The 16,693-nt window shown below is 41.5% G+C and overlaps 1 protein-coding gene and 1 long non-coding RNA gene across 2 annotated transcripts in view; both read right to left on the bottom strand.

Annotated features, from left to right (window-relative positions):
* LOC136017838 (uncharacterized) overlaps positions 1–705 on the bottom strand; it is a 107,742-nt gene extending 107,037 nt beyond the window's left edge. Inside the window, exon 1 of the long non-coding RNA XR_010614103.1 lies at positions 505–705. This is a non-coding gene — a long non-coding RNA (uncharacterized LOC136017838). The remainder of the gene's footprint in view (positions 1–504) is intronic.
* A 1,262-nt stretch (positions 706–1,967) lies between these two features.
* On the bottom strand, positions 1,968–12,425 carry NPTX2 (neuronal pentraxin 2). Its single transcript, XM_065684392.1, has 5 exons — positions 11,893–12,425; positions 10,173–10,389; positions 6,464–6,708; positions 4,868–5,047; positions 1,968–3,603 (listed from the first exon to the last, which is right to left on the bottom strand). Exons 1-5 carry the CDS (start codon positions 12,343–12,345, stop codon positions 3,376–3,378), a joined length of 1,323 nt encoding a protein of 440 aa, XP_065540464.1. The 5' UTR covers positions 12,346–12,425; the 3' UTR covers positions 1,968–3,375.
* Positions 12,426–16,693: the final 4,268 nt, after the last annotated feature.

The following is a 16,693-nucleotide window of genomic DNA, read 5'->3' as shown; positions in this document are numbered from 1 at the left end:
ATTGCTGCATGTTCCAAGTGCTGTAGCTGTCAGTCAGCTTTCCCTAGTTATTACTTCTGTGTATTCAGAGCAGTTTGGGAACTGAAGGTTGTCTTGTCACTTCCACGCTCCATAAACAGTATAGACGCTGGAATATGGTAATATTTACTCCTGTTTTGCCATCTGCTTATATATGCACATAAACCATGTGACTTCCAGAATGTGGAGCAGCAGAGGAACAGCCGTAGCTTTTCATCGCAAGATAAAGGCACAAAAATCAATACACATCTTTCCTTTCTAATGAAAAAGGTACTACTGCACAAAAGGAAGGACATGTATAGTGAAAAATAAAAACAAACACCACACTTTTCAGCAGAATATACAGTCCTCGGCTTTGGCTTTTCCTGAATAGCCAGTGTCTAAAAAAATAAAAGCCCCAAACCTTCCCACTAAATCCCTACCATCTTGGTTACATAACCAGTGAAAAACCAAACAAACCCACATATAGAAGACTAAGTTGTTTACCTTTAGATGAAAAGGTCCACCTCTGCTCCAGCCAGGTTGCAACAGGATGAATGTCCCCAAACACCATCGCACCTGAGCACGTTGACATACCTTAGAAAAACCCAACTTCTAGCACTGATTTCCACAATGAAGAGAAGCTCCGTTGCTCTTTCACACAACCAAGCAAAGCCCGAGGAAGGAAGCAAGCAGACATTCAGCCACATCAGCATAACAATAGCCCCTAAACCAAGTGCTCTTCCTCTGCTCCAAACCAACGATTACAGCCCCCACCCCAATCACCTCCCCATGCAGGTGGGGCTTCTCACTCAGGTGTTTATAGTTAAAGGCAGTGCTAAAGACAGACCTAAGATTGGGACTGTGGTTAAATAACTCTACATGGCCAAAGGAAGTGTAAAAAGCCTTTTGCTTCCCTCACTACCAAGTAAAATCCAAACACTCAGGCAGTGTTTCAAACAGTAGACCACAGCCACACACAGGCTTCTAGCCACACAGAGAAGCATCCAAGACAACTTCACCATTGCACCTTTTAACAATAGAGTAAAACAGGCAAGAGCTGAAAGGGGAGACCTCAGCACAGACAACCCCAGACTTCAGTTCCTCCAGTGTATTTTGGAAAATGATGATGAAGAAAGGTGAATTGGCTAGAGGGCTGATGCCTCTGCTAGTATCTAACCCATGACATGAGAATTTTACACTCTCAGTTTAAGACACAGATTGTTTGGATATTGATGTGGTTTTTTTCTTAGGGCATGAGAAGTACCATTATGGGGCAGGGTAGTGGTGTACGGTTTAAGGCAACCAGAAAAACCATGTCTGAAATCAAGTTGTGTGATGCTTCATAGGAACCTCAAATTCTCCGTGGCCAGAGGATGTCAGAACTGGACAAGCATTTCTGCCCCAGCTGGCTGTTCTCTTACAGAAAGCACTATCAAACTGTTAGTTTACCAAGCAGAGCAGTTGGTGTACTGTCAGACCCAATGGACACTGAACAACTTACACCACTGTAGTGCCCCTGCTATCACATTTCAACAAGTCATCTCTGTGTTGGAAGAGTTTTTACACACTGGTGTGGGACATTTCTGTTGCCTGCAACTCATCCTTCACGCAGGAGGATTCAATTTATCTCAGCTATAAAAATGGGTATGTACATAGGCTCTGCATCCCATCCCACTGCCATGAAACCACTGCATCTCAGGCCAAACCACAGATGCAGAGGTAAAAAGCAGATCTCAGCCTGAGCTTTAAACATTTTGCATCCATATGGGAAAAACTCTCCCCAGTTAAGGTTACATGCAGACCTAAGCCCCTTTTAGTTCAAGATTGTGATTTAAGACATTTGGGGAATAAAGACAACTTCTTACAGGACTGTACTTCAACCAGGGCAGAGAGACAGCAGCCGAACTGATACCAGCTATGAAAGAGAACATTCAGTGTCTGGCGTGATTTTAAAGGAATTAAAAGACTCATTTTACAGTGCATTTTAATTAAAAGTTCATTATAAGAATTTTCTTTTAAGAACAGCATACTACATATTAATGGAAATATGTAACTTTATCCTACAAATGGGACTGTCACCATATTATTCTTACAATTCAAACATATGAAAAATAAATATGATATTTAGCTTTATAAATTCCCCCCCCTTTAAATCCTTTTTCTTTTAAATAACAAAAGTATTAACTCTTTCCCGTTACAGTGCATTTGCTATCCGCGAGCCACAAACCAAGTAGTCACACCAATGCCAAGGAAACAGCAACACTGCAAAATATTCAGAGAAAGTGATAAAAAAATATAGTAGTCAGCCCAGTGCTTACAGAAGAGACAATCAACAAGAATTGAAAAACCAGCACATTTTCATATTACATAAGACCATTATAATAACATAGAAAACAGTGCAGAAGACTTATGCTGGAAAAATATATAGCAATTCTCAGCAAGCAGGAACTGAACTTTGGCACTTGCTCATAAAAAGGCCTTTCAAAGCAACCCAAAATGGAAATTCACTTAGTCACAGCTTGTATATTTAAAAAAAAAAAATAAAGACATTGACTAAAGCAAGAGAAACAATAGAGAAAAGTTTACAGGCCAGGTCACTACAAATTCAGTACATTCATCCTACAGAAAATAGTCTTTCATCCATCCATCTGTGCTGGGATCCTGGCTAGCAAAAGACAGGCTTTGGGATAGAACCTTACCGGAAGCATCTCTGTTTCAGTGGGGCTATGCTGATTGTACAGACCTCTCTTTAAACTGAACTAGAATAGCATGTCTCAGATACATTGCCTCCTTATCATAAAACAAGTATTTCTAATCTGCAAATTAAAAAGCAAGACCCTTGCACTCAGACAGTGGCTGTTCTGCTCTACCCACAGTTGCACCATAACCACTGTAGTGTAAGGATGAAGTGATTTCTTTAAAAAGGGCTAAAAAAGAATGGCTTCCGTTCAAAGGGGAGATGATAGACTGGAAGGGAAGATTCACATGTAGCGTGTTCATCTCAACACTTTGCCAGCACTGCACACGATCAAAGGGAGTACTGTAGTTAACATGTGCATGGCTGTTTCCCTCCCTGCCAGAACAGCTGATGTACTAAACTCAGGCCTAACCAAAAGGCTGCTGCAGGCCAAAGCCTATTTTTGGATCAGGCCATAAAAAAAACAAGGGCTGTGCTAGCCAAGAAGTGCTTCTTTCAGTGTAAGGCTCAATGCCCCCAACTAGCAGCTATCTTTGCACTGAGGCAGTTTACTCAATTTTTTTTTTTACTTTTTTGAGGAATTAAGACTGGGGAAGGACAGAGAGAAAAATAAGTGCTTTAGATTGCACAGAAGATTGTCCTACTAAAGGGGGCACTTGAATAGGAAATAATTGCAGCTATAAATCTAGCAGACGCTCTTCACATGTCTCCACAGGCCATTTAGTAGCACCTCCAAACACATCAACGTTGTTATCAACCCAGGGTATGATGTTGCCAGGCATGTTGGTAGAGCAGTTAGCAATATTCATGATGTCTTCAGTTTTTAAGACCCTGTCCCATATATTGAACTGGCTCATCTCTCCAACGAAGGCTTGAGTTGCATCAAATCTTCCTCCTACTGTGTCCTTTAGGCACACAAGAGTTATGATTAGATGAGAAGGTTATTTCAGCATTTTCTTCTTCCCAACTTGAAGACCCTCCCCCCAAGCCATACTGCTAGAATGAGGTGCAGAGCTAGGTTACTGAGACAAACAACTTCAAGGTTCTAAAAGGACTACTTTGAACAAGATATTCTGAGGAACAGTTAAAAGATTCAATCTGAAATTTGTCAAAACAATTCAAAGCAAATAGTGCTTTGTGCATACCATCACACAAAGCACATATAACTAACCCTACCCCCAAGCAGTAAAGGAGGAAGACAGCTTTCAATATTGAGGCTAATTTAGGAGACATTTTGCAAGGTTGGCACAGGATGACTTCAGCAAGAACGGCATAGATATGCAAGATCACTGCAAAAGCTTTATGGCTAAGGATTAAACTGTAACCGCAGTCCTTGACCAACTGTCTGCAGGGTCTCCAAGAGGCAATCTTTACTTCCAGATACATAGGCTTCTTCTGGTTGTACCAAATGACTAACTCAGACTGCTACTGCATATGCCTAAAAACATTTGCTCCATCCACTGCTCAAGGACAGAAATCACACATTTTGTGTGATCACACTCACATGAAACTGCTAGCATAGGACAGAACCAAGCATAGTACAGACAAACAGCATGAGTTACAGAAAGCCTGCCAGCCACTTAACAGTAAGCTGGAGCATCTGCTATCACTAGAAGAGAGATACTGAGTTGCTGGAGAGGGTCCAGAGAAGGGTAACAAACCTGGTGAAGGGTCTGGAGCACAAGTCTTACAAGGAGTGGCTGAGGGAACTGGGGAGCTTTAGCCTGGAGAAATGAAGGCTCAGGGGGACCTTATCACTCTCTACAGCTACTTGAAAAGAGGTTGTAATGAGGTGGGCATCAGTCTCTTCTCCCAAGTAACAAGTGATAGGACAAAAGGTAACAGCCTCAAGCTGCACCAGGGGAGGTTTAGATTAGATATTAGGAAATATTTCTTCACCAAGAGGGTTGCCAAGCATTGGAACAGGATGCCCAGAGAAGTGGTGGAATCACCATTCCTGGAAGTGTTCAAGAACTGTGTAAATGAGGCCCTCAGTGACATGGTTTCGTGGTAGATGTGGCATTGCTGGGTAAAGGTTGGACTTTACAATCTTAAAGGCCTTTTCCAACAGGACCAAGTGTTTAACAAAATTTTCCTCACTGCTGCTGTTTGTTTGGGGAGTTTTGAGTTTATTTTCTTAAACCCTGGAACACATTGTCATTCACTCACCTGTTCCTGACCCAGGATCAAGACACCTCCAGGTTTAATTGGGTGCCAAGGAGCAAGATTCTCCCCAGTCCCAAGCTTCTCACCATCTTGAAAAGCCTCCCACATTCCATCTCTGGTTGTCCATGTTATACAGACATGGTGCCATTTCCCATCACTAATGAAGAGAGGGAGCTGGGCAACCTACAAAAACCCAAAGAATAATGCATGTTGTAAACCAAGCCTACCAGCTCAAGCACAACAGTTAGAAAGAGACAGTATTTACTCTGTCCTCAGAAGCAAAAACTTCACAGGCAGAAGTTAGTCCACATCTTTCTACTTTGTTCCAACTCTCCTGTATTCAGAAACACAGCCACACTTTTTATTCTAGAGGTGAGCCTTTGTTTCATCTAGAATCAAGTGACACAAATACCAGAGTCTAAGCTACTATCAACCCACTGATCCTGCATATTAATGTGGCATCTGTTGTTTAAATCTGTGGTTAGTCTTTTCTTTACATCCAGTGCTCATGTAAAGTTTCTCTTAAAATCTGGGGTTTGCCAGCACCATTGGCAGTAACAACTTTAACAAACGAATCTGCCTGCTTCCAGTAAGACTTATGGGAAATGTTACATAGGATCCCAAATAAGGAGGAACTATGCTCCTTTAGGAATTGGACCTAAAAACTTATTCAAGGCAACTTAAAGACACAAATGCAGTGGGGTGTGGAACGGCAGTGACGTGGGAGAAGAAAAGCCTCACAGAACATTAATAGTACTGACAAAATGTTGAAGAGAGTAAGTTATTGCTATAAAGATAAGCAACCTGAGGTTTCCTTCTTTTCCACAACCCATTAGAAATAATTGGCTTTTCACTTTTATTGATTTTGGAGGATGATAAGGCCTTTAAAAGCGCTTAACTAGCCACATGACTGAACCACCCTGAGCTGTAGATCTGTAAACACCTGATCCCTCAGAGAGAAGTGAGTTACTAGGAAACCCAACTGAGGGTGGGGAGGAAGTGATTTGTTTTAATGCCAAGTTTCAATGGGTCTTGTTTTCCTCAAGCCTTATTCTGAATCTTGTCAGAAACCATCAGTGGCATGAAATAGTGTCAGACAATTGTGCTTTTTGTAATTTAAGCCTGATAAAAATTGTATTAAAAGAGATATTCAGTCACTAAGCACAAAACCCCAGGCACAACTACATGCCTTTTGCTTTACATCTTTGGCAAGATTCCTCTTAACATATCTGAACTTCTAGGATTAGAAAGATAGAAATACTGCAACTGGCTTAGACATCACAGGTGTTGCAGTAGTGTGGCATCAAATATTGCTTTAGTTTCATAAAAGAATAAGATGGGCTTGTAAATTCAGAGGACATGTATAAGTGCGTGCACATCTACATGTCTCACCACTTTGTCTAAGCACACAAATATATGTACCGTTTAACTTTGCTTCAAGTACCTTCATGAACTTGCAACAGACAGACAACAACATTACCATCTCAAAGGCCCAGAACTGACTTCTCTCAGAGAACAAAAGAGTTACTAGAGAGGTATCAAGGGGTTGGACTTTATTCTGATTATGCAGACAATAAAGAAGAGTTAATCAATTCTCACCTTATCATTGATTAGCAGTTCAATTGGATTATTCCCCCACTCTATAAGGACAATTTCATTAGCCTGCCCAGGAACAGCATATGAGAATGGAGTGCCAATTCCAGGAGACGCACTTGATCTCAACCACAAGCATACAGTAAATGCATAAAGCTCTGGCAGAGTCTTCTTGATCTTCCCATACAAGTAGTTAGTGCGAAGAGGAAGGGAGACTTTGAATTCATCAGGTGACTTAAATGCACTGTTACCTAGAATTACATTGAGGAAAAAAAACCTTTAATATTAAGCAAAACAGTGTATTCATAATTCAGGCTAAGAAATGATTTAATTGATAATGAGAATCTTTGGAATTTCAATCACTTTAGAGAGGTACACAAGAAAATTATATTGAAGTAGTATTACTGAATGCTGATTTTGCAGCACAGAAAAACACAGCTAGATGCAACACATCGTGCTAATTTTTTATTCTTCCTGCTCATTTAGAGCAAAAGACAACTAACAAGAAGCTGTTAAATATTTTCTTTCTTCATCACTTAGTTCATGGCTAGAGGCCTGCCTATTTCAAACAATTCTAACTGCTTTAAGAGATACGCACTGTTACTAGACATGGATTCTCTGGTATGCTCATTATTAAAGCATCACAGTGCTTCAAAACCAGTATTTCTTTTCCTACTCCTGCTACACAGGGAGTTAGCAGCAGCATCTCCATTTCACAGATAGCAGGCTGAGAAACAGGTCGATGCTCCCATTTTGGGTAGCCAATCTGAAACAAGAAAAAGCTGCCATAGTCCAGAAAGCAAAGTTAAATTCAGCAGAACCAGTTTCTGTCCCACAGACAAATCAGGAGGAGATCTGAACAAAAACATACAGCTGAAGTTGGAAATTACCTGAATTAAAAAATGCAATATGAACTTAGGAACTACTAAAACATTAGACATTCAAATATAAAAGCAGAAATTCTTAGTTAGCTTCTTCTAAAAAACGTAAAAGTGAGATGTTCCAGAGATGTTTATGAAACTGAGAACCCTTAAGACGAAAGCTTTTTAAATCTGCAATACTCTGTATTACACAGTTTGTGTATACTTCTGATGTAGTTGCTTCAAGTAATTTTCCAGAATTAAATGTTAAGAGAAATCCCACATTGTGCCACAAAATAAAACCCCACGGTTCTGTAGTAGAGTGTCACCCTCAACTTTTTAGCAACCTGTTCTTCTGAGTCCCACTCACTTCATTTACTCACATTCCTGAAACAAATTCAATCCCCTCGCAGAACTTCATGCTCCAATCCAAATGAAGAGCTGTTGTCACAAAAGGTTGCCACAATCCCCATATGTAATTTTTAAACTGTTGGCATTCTCTCAGTTCCCATTCTCAGAAGCAACTGAAGTGTTTTGACTGCATTTTTCACAGAATGAGGGGGTGGAAGAAGAAAAAGCTTATCTGATGTTACATCTGTCTTTAGGAACATACAGACCAGAAAATGAGATATTCTAAACTCTAGGCAAAAGAACCCCAGGATCTTAAGACTAATGTTAAGCAACCTCCACTAGGCTGGTACAACCAATCTCACATCCATAAAAGAAACATAGCCCGTTAAGAGTATTAGTCACTCGGAAAGAATTTAAGGAAGCAACAATGGGTTGGAAAAGAACAAACAATATTCATCTTTTTTATATTTTTCAGTTTGTTCTCATGGCTTGAAAACATCCACAACTCCAAATGATAACAAGATCCTCCGGAGCAATGTGCACATGCACAGGATAAGACAATCCCTTTCCTACATAATGTGAATTTTTGGACAAGATGAGCAAGAAATAGTTATTCCCTTTCAAAGATGAAGAAAACAGGTTTTGACATAAGAAGTGACCTGTTCATGTCTCTAGCAAAGCTAGAAATCACATTTAAGTCCAGGCACTATTAGTTACAGGATTATTTCTCCACCCAGTCCTGCTTTTTAATATATCATTTACTGCTGCCAACGGAGACAAATAGTGAAGGAATTACGAGAGACTTTGGGAATTACAATAACTGTACAAACTTCAAACTCTTCTGCCCCACTGTTAACTAACAGCAGCTGCCTCAACTACAGATAAAAAAAACACCAAACCCCAAAGTTCAGAGTGTCACCTTATAAAGTTAGGTTTTTCCTCCATTTATTTGGTCTTAGGACAATGAAGAGTTTATGACACTCTAGTTAGCTGTCAGGAAGAAATGTGAAACAATCTGGCACGTAAAATAAAAGCACAATAGAAATACTTTTTTCAAAATAGGTCAGATCACTTCAAATATTATCTGTATTTAACCTACAAAATCAGTAAGTTCTATAGTTATTGCCCTCACTTTGATTTGACAGAGAACCCAAACGAACAGAGCAGCTAAAACATGGTGAAAGAGAGCAAATTACACAACTAAAAGCCTGTGTCTTGGTTCCTGGCCCAAGTTCTTCTCTTCCCTCAAGACTTAAGACAGCCCACTCTCCCCACACAAAAAATAAAGGTGGGAACAGGCTATTTTTACCCTAGATTACACATTCTTGTTCTCCCACCACTCACTGTCTCCTTCTGATGACTTGCTGATATGAGTCACATCTTTCAGAGACAAGGACTAGCAATACTTGCCACATAAGACATCAACATGCCATGAATTCTCCATATCTTTATTTGTGGTTTAGGTTTTATCTTGGCTCTCAGGAAATACTTTATGACAGAGCCAGAGGAAGAGCTCTTCTTCCTCTTTTCCTTTTCCCCTCCTTCACATTTTGGAAGTGAAAAAATGGATACAATATTACACAAATGGATCCATTAGGCTGCATTTTAAAATTCATGATACTTATGTTTGCACCATTGTGAAAGCATGCCCATTAAGCTGCTTTTAAGCAGAGAGACTATTCACCTTGGAAAAATAATTTAAAGATTGGGCAGTGGTATTTACTGGTACTCCAGTCCTATAGGAGTATTTCTCTGTAGAAATATATAGTCAATACAGAGAGATAGTTCTGTTCTTTAGCTCACTTCCATGAGCATTTGTAATTCAAATAAACAGACTCTACTCAAGCATAGAGATCTCTAATAATTAATCTAAGTATCTGAATAAATGACTAGGATTAAGAGAGCATCCCCCAGTGGTACCACGTGTAATCTACTGTAAACTCTGAAGGCTATACACTTGGGATATGACACAGTTCAAATATCTGCAGTTACCCAAAGTCATAACCAGCAACGAAAGGAAAGACCAACAGTAATACTTCCAAAGCAGCAGGAAATGGTTCTGGTATAAAATGCCATTTGTTACATCAAAGGCAACTGTGCTAATTAACTTTTGCCCATCTGATTTTCCATCCAAATAAAGGCAGCTCTACTTAGATATGGACTTGACATTATTTAGATCTTTACCTGACACCAATGTCATACTTTCTTCCTATTTCCACTTGCCTCCTTATAGAGCTTTCTGTCGCACAAACAGTAAAGAGCTTCATCCTAACCACCTACATATGCCAAATTAAGAGACAGAAAGCTGAAGCCATGCAGAGGTCTGTCAGGCAGGAAGCCTGTGACAAAAGGAAAAAGGGAATCCAAGTATTTGCACTGTTACCTACTATTTAGTCCAGCACCTGAACTGTCTTGCCCTCAAAGCCCACATTTAGACTACTATGCTAGAAGGAGTAAACAAAATTAATCAGCACAGGGAAGCTTTTAGATTATGGACAGGTTACCTTTTTCTAATTCAGACACTCTTTCTAGCAGTGCATTCAAGGCTGTTTCAGTCTTCTGCCGATGGGCTGATGTCTCATTATGAAGCAAAGACTTTTCATCCTCAAGCTCAGCCACTTTGCTCAGGAGTTGGCGTTCCAGGTCTCCCAGCCTTCGCTGAAGCATCTCTCGAAGGTCATTAGGCAGTGCTGCATAGGACACATTGGCTCGGAGCTGGTGCTTTAGTGGAAATAATAAGAAAAAAAATTTGCCATTTCTAAACCAGAAACTGTGAAATAAAGATATGCTCTTGAGTCAAAGGGGAGAAAGCAAGATCTCAGAGTTCTTCAGCAAGTACAAAAGAGGCATTGCTTTCCAGCACTTGTAACATTCAGTGCTTTTATCAGCAGTGTAGCTAAACAGGTCCTGAAACAAAAGGGCACTTTTGTTAGAGATTTTCAGGGTTTCATATAAAGGAGTCTTCACACATTTAAGTTCAGTAAAAAATAATGTAGGGAGCCAGGTCTAATGCACTCCCATTAGTATGTACATGTGGCACATTAGCCAATTTTTGGTTTACTTAATGGAAGTAACATTGGTGGCCTAAGTTAACAGAAAAGAACTATTATTTCTTTTTAAATAAGAATTTAAGCTACTTCAAAAGCAAATCTATCAAATGAAAGTTTCCTTAGTTTTGATTTGCAGAATAAGGAAATCAGATGCTCTTTAGGTCAACTGTAAGTTTTAGCCACTCAAAAAAAATCACCAACCCTCGAAACCCCAAAGAAACAAAACCCACCCCTCACTCTCTCAGATAACACTGGTGTCGTTAATGATGCTAAGAAACCAATGATTCCACCTACCATATTATTCTAGTAGAGTTGCTCTTCTACAGCCCTAAACCAAAGATGCCTCACAAAGACAGCAACAGTAATAAAAGGGTGTCACACTACCAGATTGCTCAAAACTGTACTTGAAAGATAGCCCAGAGTGTTCAGACTTCACAGAACAACCTTTAGGAAGTTACTTGCCACCCTCACATCATTGCCAACTGCTTGGAGGGCAGCGTGAGGACACACATGTGTCCTCACACGACTTAGAGTGTGGAAAGCAAAACAACATCTAGCAAGATTCCTGTGGGAATACTCTCTATAAAATATTTCCATGAGTTCCACTCAACTACAGGCACTGTTCAAAGGCTTGTGGAAATCATTTATTGGCAGGCTTGGACCAAACACCTTTCTATTCAGAGACAATGAGAATTAGGTTGCTTTTATTCTATGTCAGCTCTAAATACATCATCTGATCTTCACAATCTGCCCAACGCAATCTCCTCATCACCAGTGGAATGTTCAGCACCATATGCCAAGGTCTTACTGCCCAAGACGTCAGCTGTATAGCTCAAACCCCATGAAGTCACATTCCCAGAAAGAGAGATTTAGACATATTAATACAGAAACTAAGCTGGTGACAAGGAGGAAGACCATAATCCCACCCCACACATAGTCGGAGAACACAGTTACAGAGGGGCCCTTTGAGAATTTTAACCACTGAAGCAAGCAGATACACAGTCAAGAAAACAAGACAAGACCAACCATGCAACTTGTTCCCAGAACTTGGCCAGTTGGGATTTGCCTCTATCACGATTAAGCACAGTAGCTGTGTCCATCGGCTGCCCAAAGCCACACCTAACTCGTTTCAAGTCCCTATGCGGTGGGCAGGGGTGTCCCGCCCCGGCCCTACCTCTAGGCTCTCCAGCCGGTCCTTCAGGGTCTGCATTGTACGGCTCAGCTGGTCGATGACCTGCGCCGGGTCCCGCGGCAGGTCGCCCATCGTGTCCTTGCCCTTCCCCAGCTCGCTCCTCCACGTCCCCGTAGCGGACTTGCCGTCGGCGCTCTCGCACCGGCTCAGCTTGCCGGTAAGCTCCCGGATGGCCTCCCGCTGGCTTCCGATGGTCTCCTTCTGCTGCAGGACGGTCTCCCGCAGCTGCAGCACCGTGGCTTTCAGCTCCTCCTCGGGGGACAGCGCGCCACCCTGCATGGGCACCGGGGGCAGCGGGCAGCCCGCGCTGGTCGCCTCCAGCGGCAGCGAGGTGCACACGAACCGACTACCGGGTGGGCTCTCCTGGGTGCCCGACGCCGAGCCCCGGGCGCCCGCCGCGACGGCGAGCAGGAGCCCGGCGACTAGAGGCAGCATCCCGGCTGGCGAGCGGGGTGACGGCGCGGAGGGGACGCCGCGCTGACGGGGGAAGTGAAGCCGGTCCCGCCGCCCCGTCCCGTGCCCACTCCACACGCCACTCCCGCGCCCGCCGCCGTCCCACGGCCTTTATAGCCTGGGCGCGCGCGTGGAGGGGGCGGGGCCCGGCTCGCGCCGCGTGCGCTGGTTGGCTGCAGGTGGCGGTGACGCCACGCGGCCCCCGGGGCCGAGACGCCGCTGTGGGGACCCGGCCGGCGGGGAGCGGAGCGGGAGGCGGCGGCACGGCCGGACCCGGACCCCTGTCCCAGCGCTTTGTCCAGCCGGGTCCTGGCAACCGCCCGGGCGGGAAGCTGCAGAGCCCAGCCGGCAGTCTGTGTCTCTGGCCCAAGGGCCACACAGGGAAAACGCTGCTCCACATGTCCAGTTTGAGCCTCTCCTGCTTTAGTTTATACCCGTTGTCCCTTGCTCTCACACCATATACCGCAGCGCAGAGCTGCGGGCTCCATCCCGATGATCTCCTCTGATGGACTCGCTCCAGCACGTCAAGGTCCTTGTAGTAGGGGTCAAAACCGGACACGGTAGCTCCCATGTGATCCAGGCAGGAACAAGTACAGGAACAGCATTAACCATCAAACCACTTCAAACACAGCCTGGGTTCTGCTGGCCTGGGCCAGTGAGCTAGTTAAGCTAAAAGATGTCATTACAAAAACGAGATACAGTTCAAGTGATAGGTCAGTATTCAAATTTATCATGGAGGGAAAGGGACATTTTGAGAAGCTTCAGAAATTTTTGTAGAGTACCATAAGACTGTTGTTGGACCATAAGGTCTTTATCGGGGTAGCTACATTGTTTGTGCTATCCAGTATTTTTAACACTGATAGAGTTACTATAAATTTATCATCTCTGAGTGCTTGTATCTTTTCCCAAATGCCCTACAAGCACCAACTTGAACAGTTCTTGCAAACTTCTTATGGATATGCAATGAGAACTGTTACCTCTACTAGGAAAATAGAGAAACAATTTCCTCATGCATCAGCAGAGGCTGCTCTTAGGACTCTAAAACCCTGGAGTAGAATTTTAAATTTTTAGAAAGTTTGTCTATGGAAATTGAAGCCATTTTACCATAGGGTCAGTAGCTCTTACTATGAAATATGTAACTTTTTTAATAATAATAAAAATAGTAAAGAATACATAATTGGAAAGATTTTTAGCTTTTTTTTGGTCACCATGTGAACTGCTTTGTTACAGAATGAGTTAGCAAGTTTGAAGGAGTATGTATCGCAGTGATAGTTAAATCTGATTGCTTTGTGAAGTCCAGTTTATCTGTTCAGCTCCTCCAGCAATGTCCTGTTTGAAAGTCACATTAATCAAAGCTGACTGCAGACACAGATACTCTTTGGCCATGCAAGTGAGAGATGCAGCTCATATTGCTTAAGCAAGGAGAGAGAATATAGAGGATGGAGGGAGCTCAATAAGCGACTGGAAGCTCCAATTTCTGTCTGAACTCCTTTTGTCTGGAAACCAGGTCTTAAGAGACTGCTCTGCTTCCTGGTTGAATGGAACTGAAGTATGCAGTCAAATACAGAGGCTCTGACTAATTCCTGGTTAGACATTTAACTCCCATTGAAATCAACAGAGCATCATTGCTTAATCATTTTGCTGATTAAAATTCTGGATGCTGCAATGAGGAAGACCATGAAAGTATACTGGGGATATCTCATCTGTCATCACAGTGTCTTTCCAGTCCACATAAGTCCAAGAAATATTAAAGTCTGTATGCAATAATGTACCAAAATCTTTGCTCGACATATCAGAGTATTCAGTCACATCTGTATAGGTCATTTCTCCTGAATATCATGGGAAGCAGAATGAAAAAACTTGGTACAATCATTGTAAAATGGTGGCTTTGCTTATCCTTAAGGCCTGTCACCCTACTGTAGGACAACAGTAGTCTGGTGCTTTTATACAGCTTGATTCCATGCTCTATAATAGGAATTGTGATGGTATCCTATAAAAAGAACCTCATACTACCTAAAAAAACTGATCCTGATTTTAAAACCAACTTTACAATTCAGAGCTGTACCCAAACAGATTTTGACTCAGTGCATGACAGTGATAAAGGTATTGCTTCTTTTTAAATTCAAGCAATGTGTAGCTTGAAGGTTTTGCTTAATTATAGATAGATTTTTGTCATAGTCTCTTATTCAGGCAAGCTGAGAAGTAACACAAGCAGCAGAAAGCAATAAACATCTGCCTTCTGAAGTTCTGTAAGGTATGCAGTGGTAAATTGCTCATGACATCAAAAGTATTGTCCTTTATTACTATACTGTTTCTTTTTGACAGGGGAGGTGAGTAGAACAGGAAAGAATCTCAACAAAGACACTCAGAAATGTCAGTTACCACACAGTGCGGGCATAAATGCTGAGGAAGGGTGGACAAACATGGAGACAGGCAGGAATTATCCATTGTTCTTAGAATCACAGAATCACAGAATGGTTTGGGTTGGAAAGGACCTTAAGGCCATCTAGTTCCGAACTCCCTTGCCATGGGCAGGGACACCTCTTAACATCCTTATTATTTTCTGTGGTACTTCAGTGCTTTCAGAAAAAAACACCAACCAAACACCACAAATTACCCCACTTCACCCCACTTCCAGATTGTGAGACCTAAATCTAATGCATGTAATAATTTATCAAAATGCTGTTTGTGACTGCAGCCAGTGGTTTTTTTCATGTTGAAGGCATATCAATCTTCATTTAGAGACTAGCATGCAGCAGTACATTATCATAAATAGTAAGTCATAAATTATTAAATATTTGAGAAAGTCTATAATTTATACACCCATATATTACCTGTTAAGGCATAAGCAAGCTGAATAGTTGATAATTTGAGATGTCTAAAAAAAGGAATATTTTTTTCCCTTGTGACCAAGATGAGCAGTTCATAGGCACAGTGATTATATTTCACTGTGGCATAAAACTCAATTGGGGTAGAGGGGGAAGCCCAGCGAGTACAGATAACTTACTAGTGTATTTGAGAGGCTGTTAAACTTCTGGCTCTGTGGCTGTCAGGCAGACTCACATCTCTGCAGCCCACAGAATGGATTTTTAATTTTTAATTCAACTTCGACAGTTTCTACCGCCTTCAAAAGGGCTTTATTCTCTTTGGAAGCAGCATTTGCATGCTAGCTGCTATCTGTCTTTATCTTTGATGCGTAACTGTAATATCTAATACTGGAACTTCAATATGTATGGAAAATGCATTTGGATTCTCAACATATATAAAATTTTTGTATTTAGGATGAAGGACTGGAACTCAGGAGATCCAACAGAGAACTTTGCCAACTCACTTCTGGCTGGCCACCATCACTAACACAATCTTGCAAAACTTCTAAATAAATTAGGAGACTGTGCCTCATTTTTAAAGTGTAGCCTAAGTACATGAAAGGCAGTGTACAACAAACTTTAGATTAAAGAGAGGCTTCTTATTTTGTTGATACTTTGGGTTTGTTCCATTCATTATTATTCAGATGTAAAACACTGGCCTAATTATCTGAAAGGCTCAACTTAGCCTAGACCTGCAGATCCAGATTTAGATCCTTTTTATAGGTGATTTAAAAATTCAGTTCTTCTTGCAATGGAAGTTAAGCATTTAACCGCCTAGTGAAATTGTCAAAACAGCTAACTGCCCATCTTTCTCAGATGTATGTAAATGTTACAGCCTGGCCCTAGGGACGTTTGAAAAACAATCTTTAATTCCTCTGCACCTCATTTCTCTGTAACACGAACATATTATTCCCTTTTCCCCTCCAGCCTTTCTCAGCTTTTAAACTCTCACCAGAAAGAAACTGTCTATTCCTGTATGTCTGTGAATCGCAATGGGATGTGGTCTCACCTGATGCTTATTACTTGTATCAGAGCTAGATTATTTGTATTATTTGTATATGAGCTAGATTATACTAGTTTATTTAATCCATTTGCTTCTAAGAAACTGCTACTTGGGCTGCCATTTACAACTGCCAGAAGCTTAAACAAATAAATGAATAAATGACTAATTCCTTAAGCATGAATCACTTTGTCAAAAAAAGATTAATTTCACTTGTATCATACAAGTCTAGCAAAACTATAGAACTACTCACCAGCAATAAAGCTTGAAATGCTGAATTTTATTCAGTATTCTTAACATGTTTGCTGAAGTAATTGGATATGAACAGGCTCTTTCTTAATCTTTAATACTTGCTTCTGAATGCATGAAAGTCTCCTGGCTACTGATTAGAGATGTGCCACAAACTGAACTCCAACATTTTAAAGCATGTTTCAAGAAACTTGGTATCTGGCAAGTATTGGGC

Source organism: Lathamus discolor, chromosome 6, assembly GCF_037157495.1.
Source record: "Lathamus discolor isolate bLatDis1 chromosome 6, bLatDis1.hap1, whole genome shotgun sequence".
In the NCBI taxonomy this organism is placed as follows: Eukaryota; Metazoa; Chordata; class Aves; order Psittaciformes; family Psittacidae; genus Lathamus; species Lathamus discolor.
This window is presented reverse-complemented; position numbering and strand designations above follow the sequence as displayed.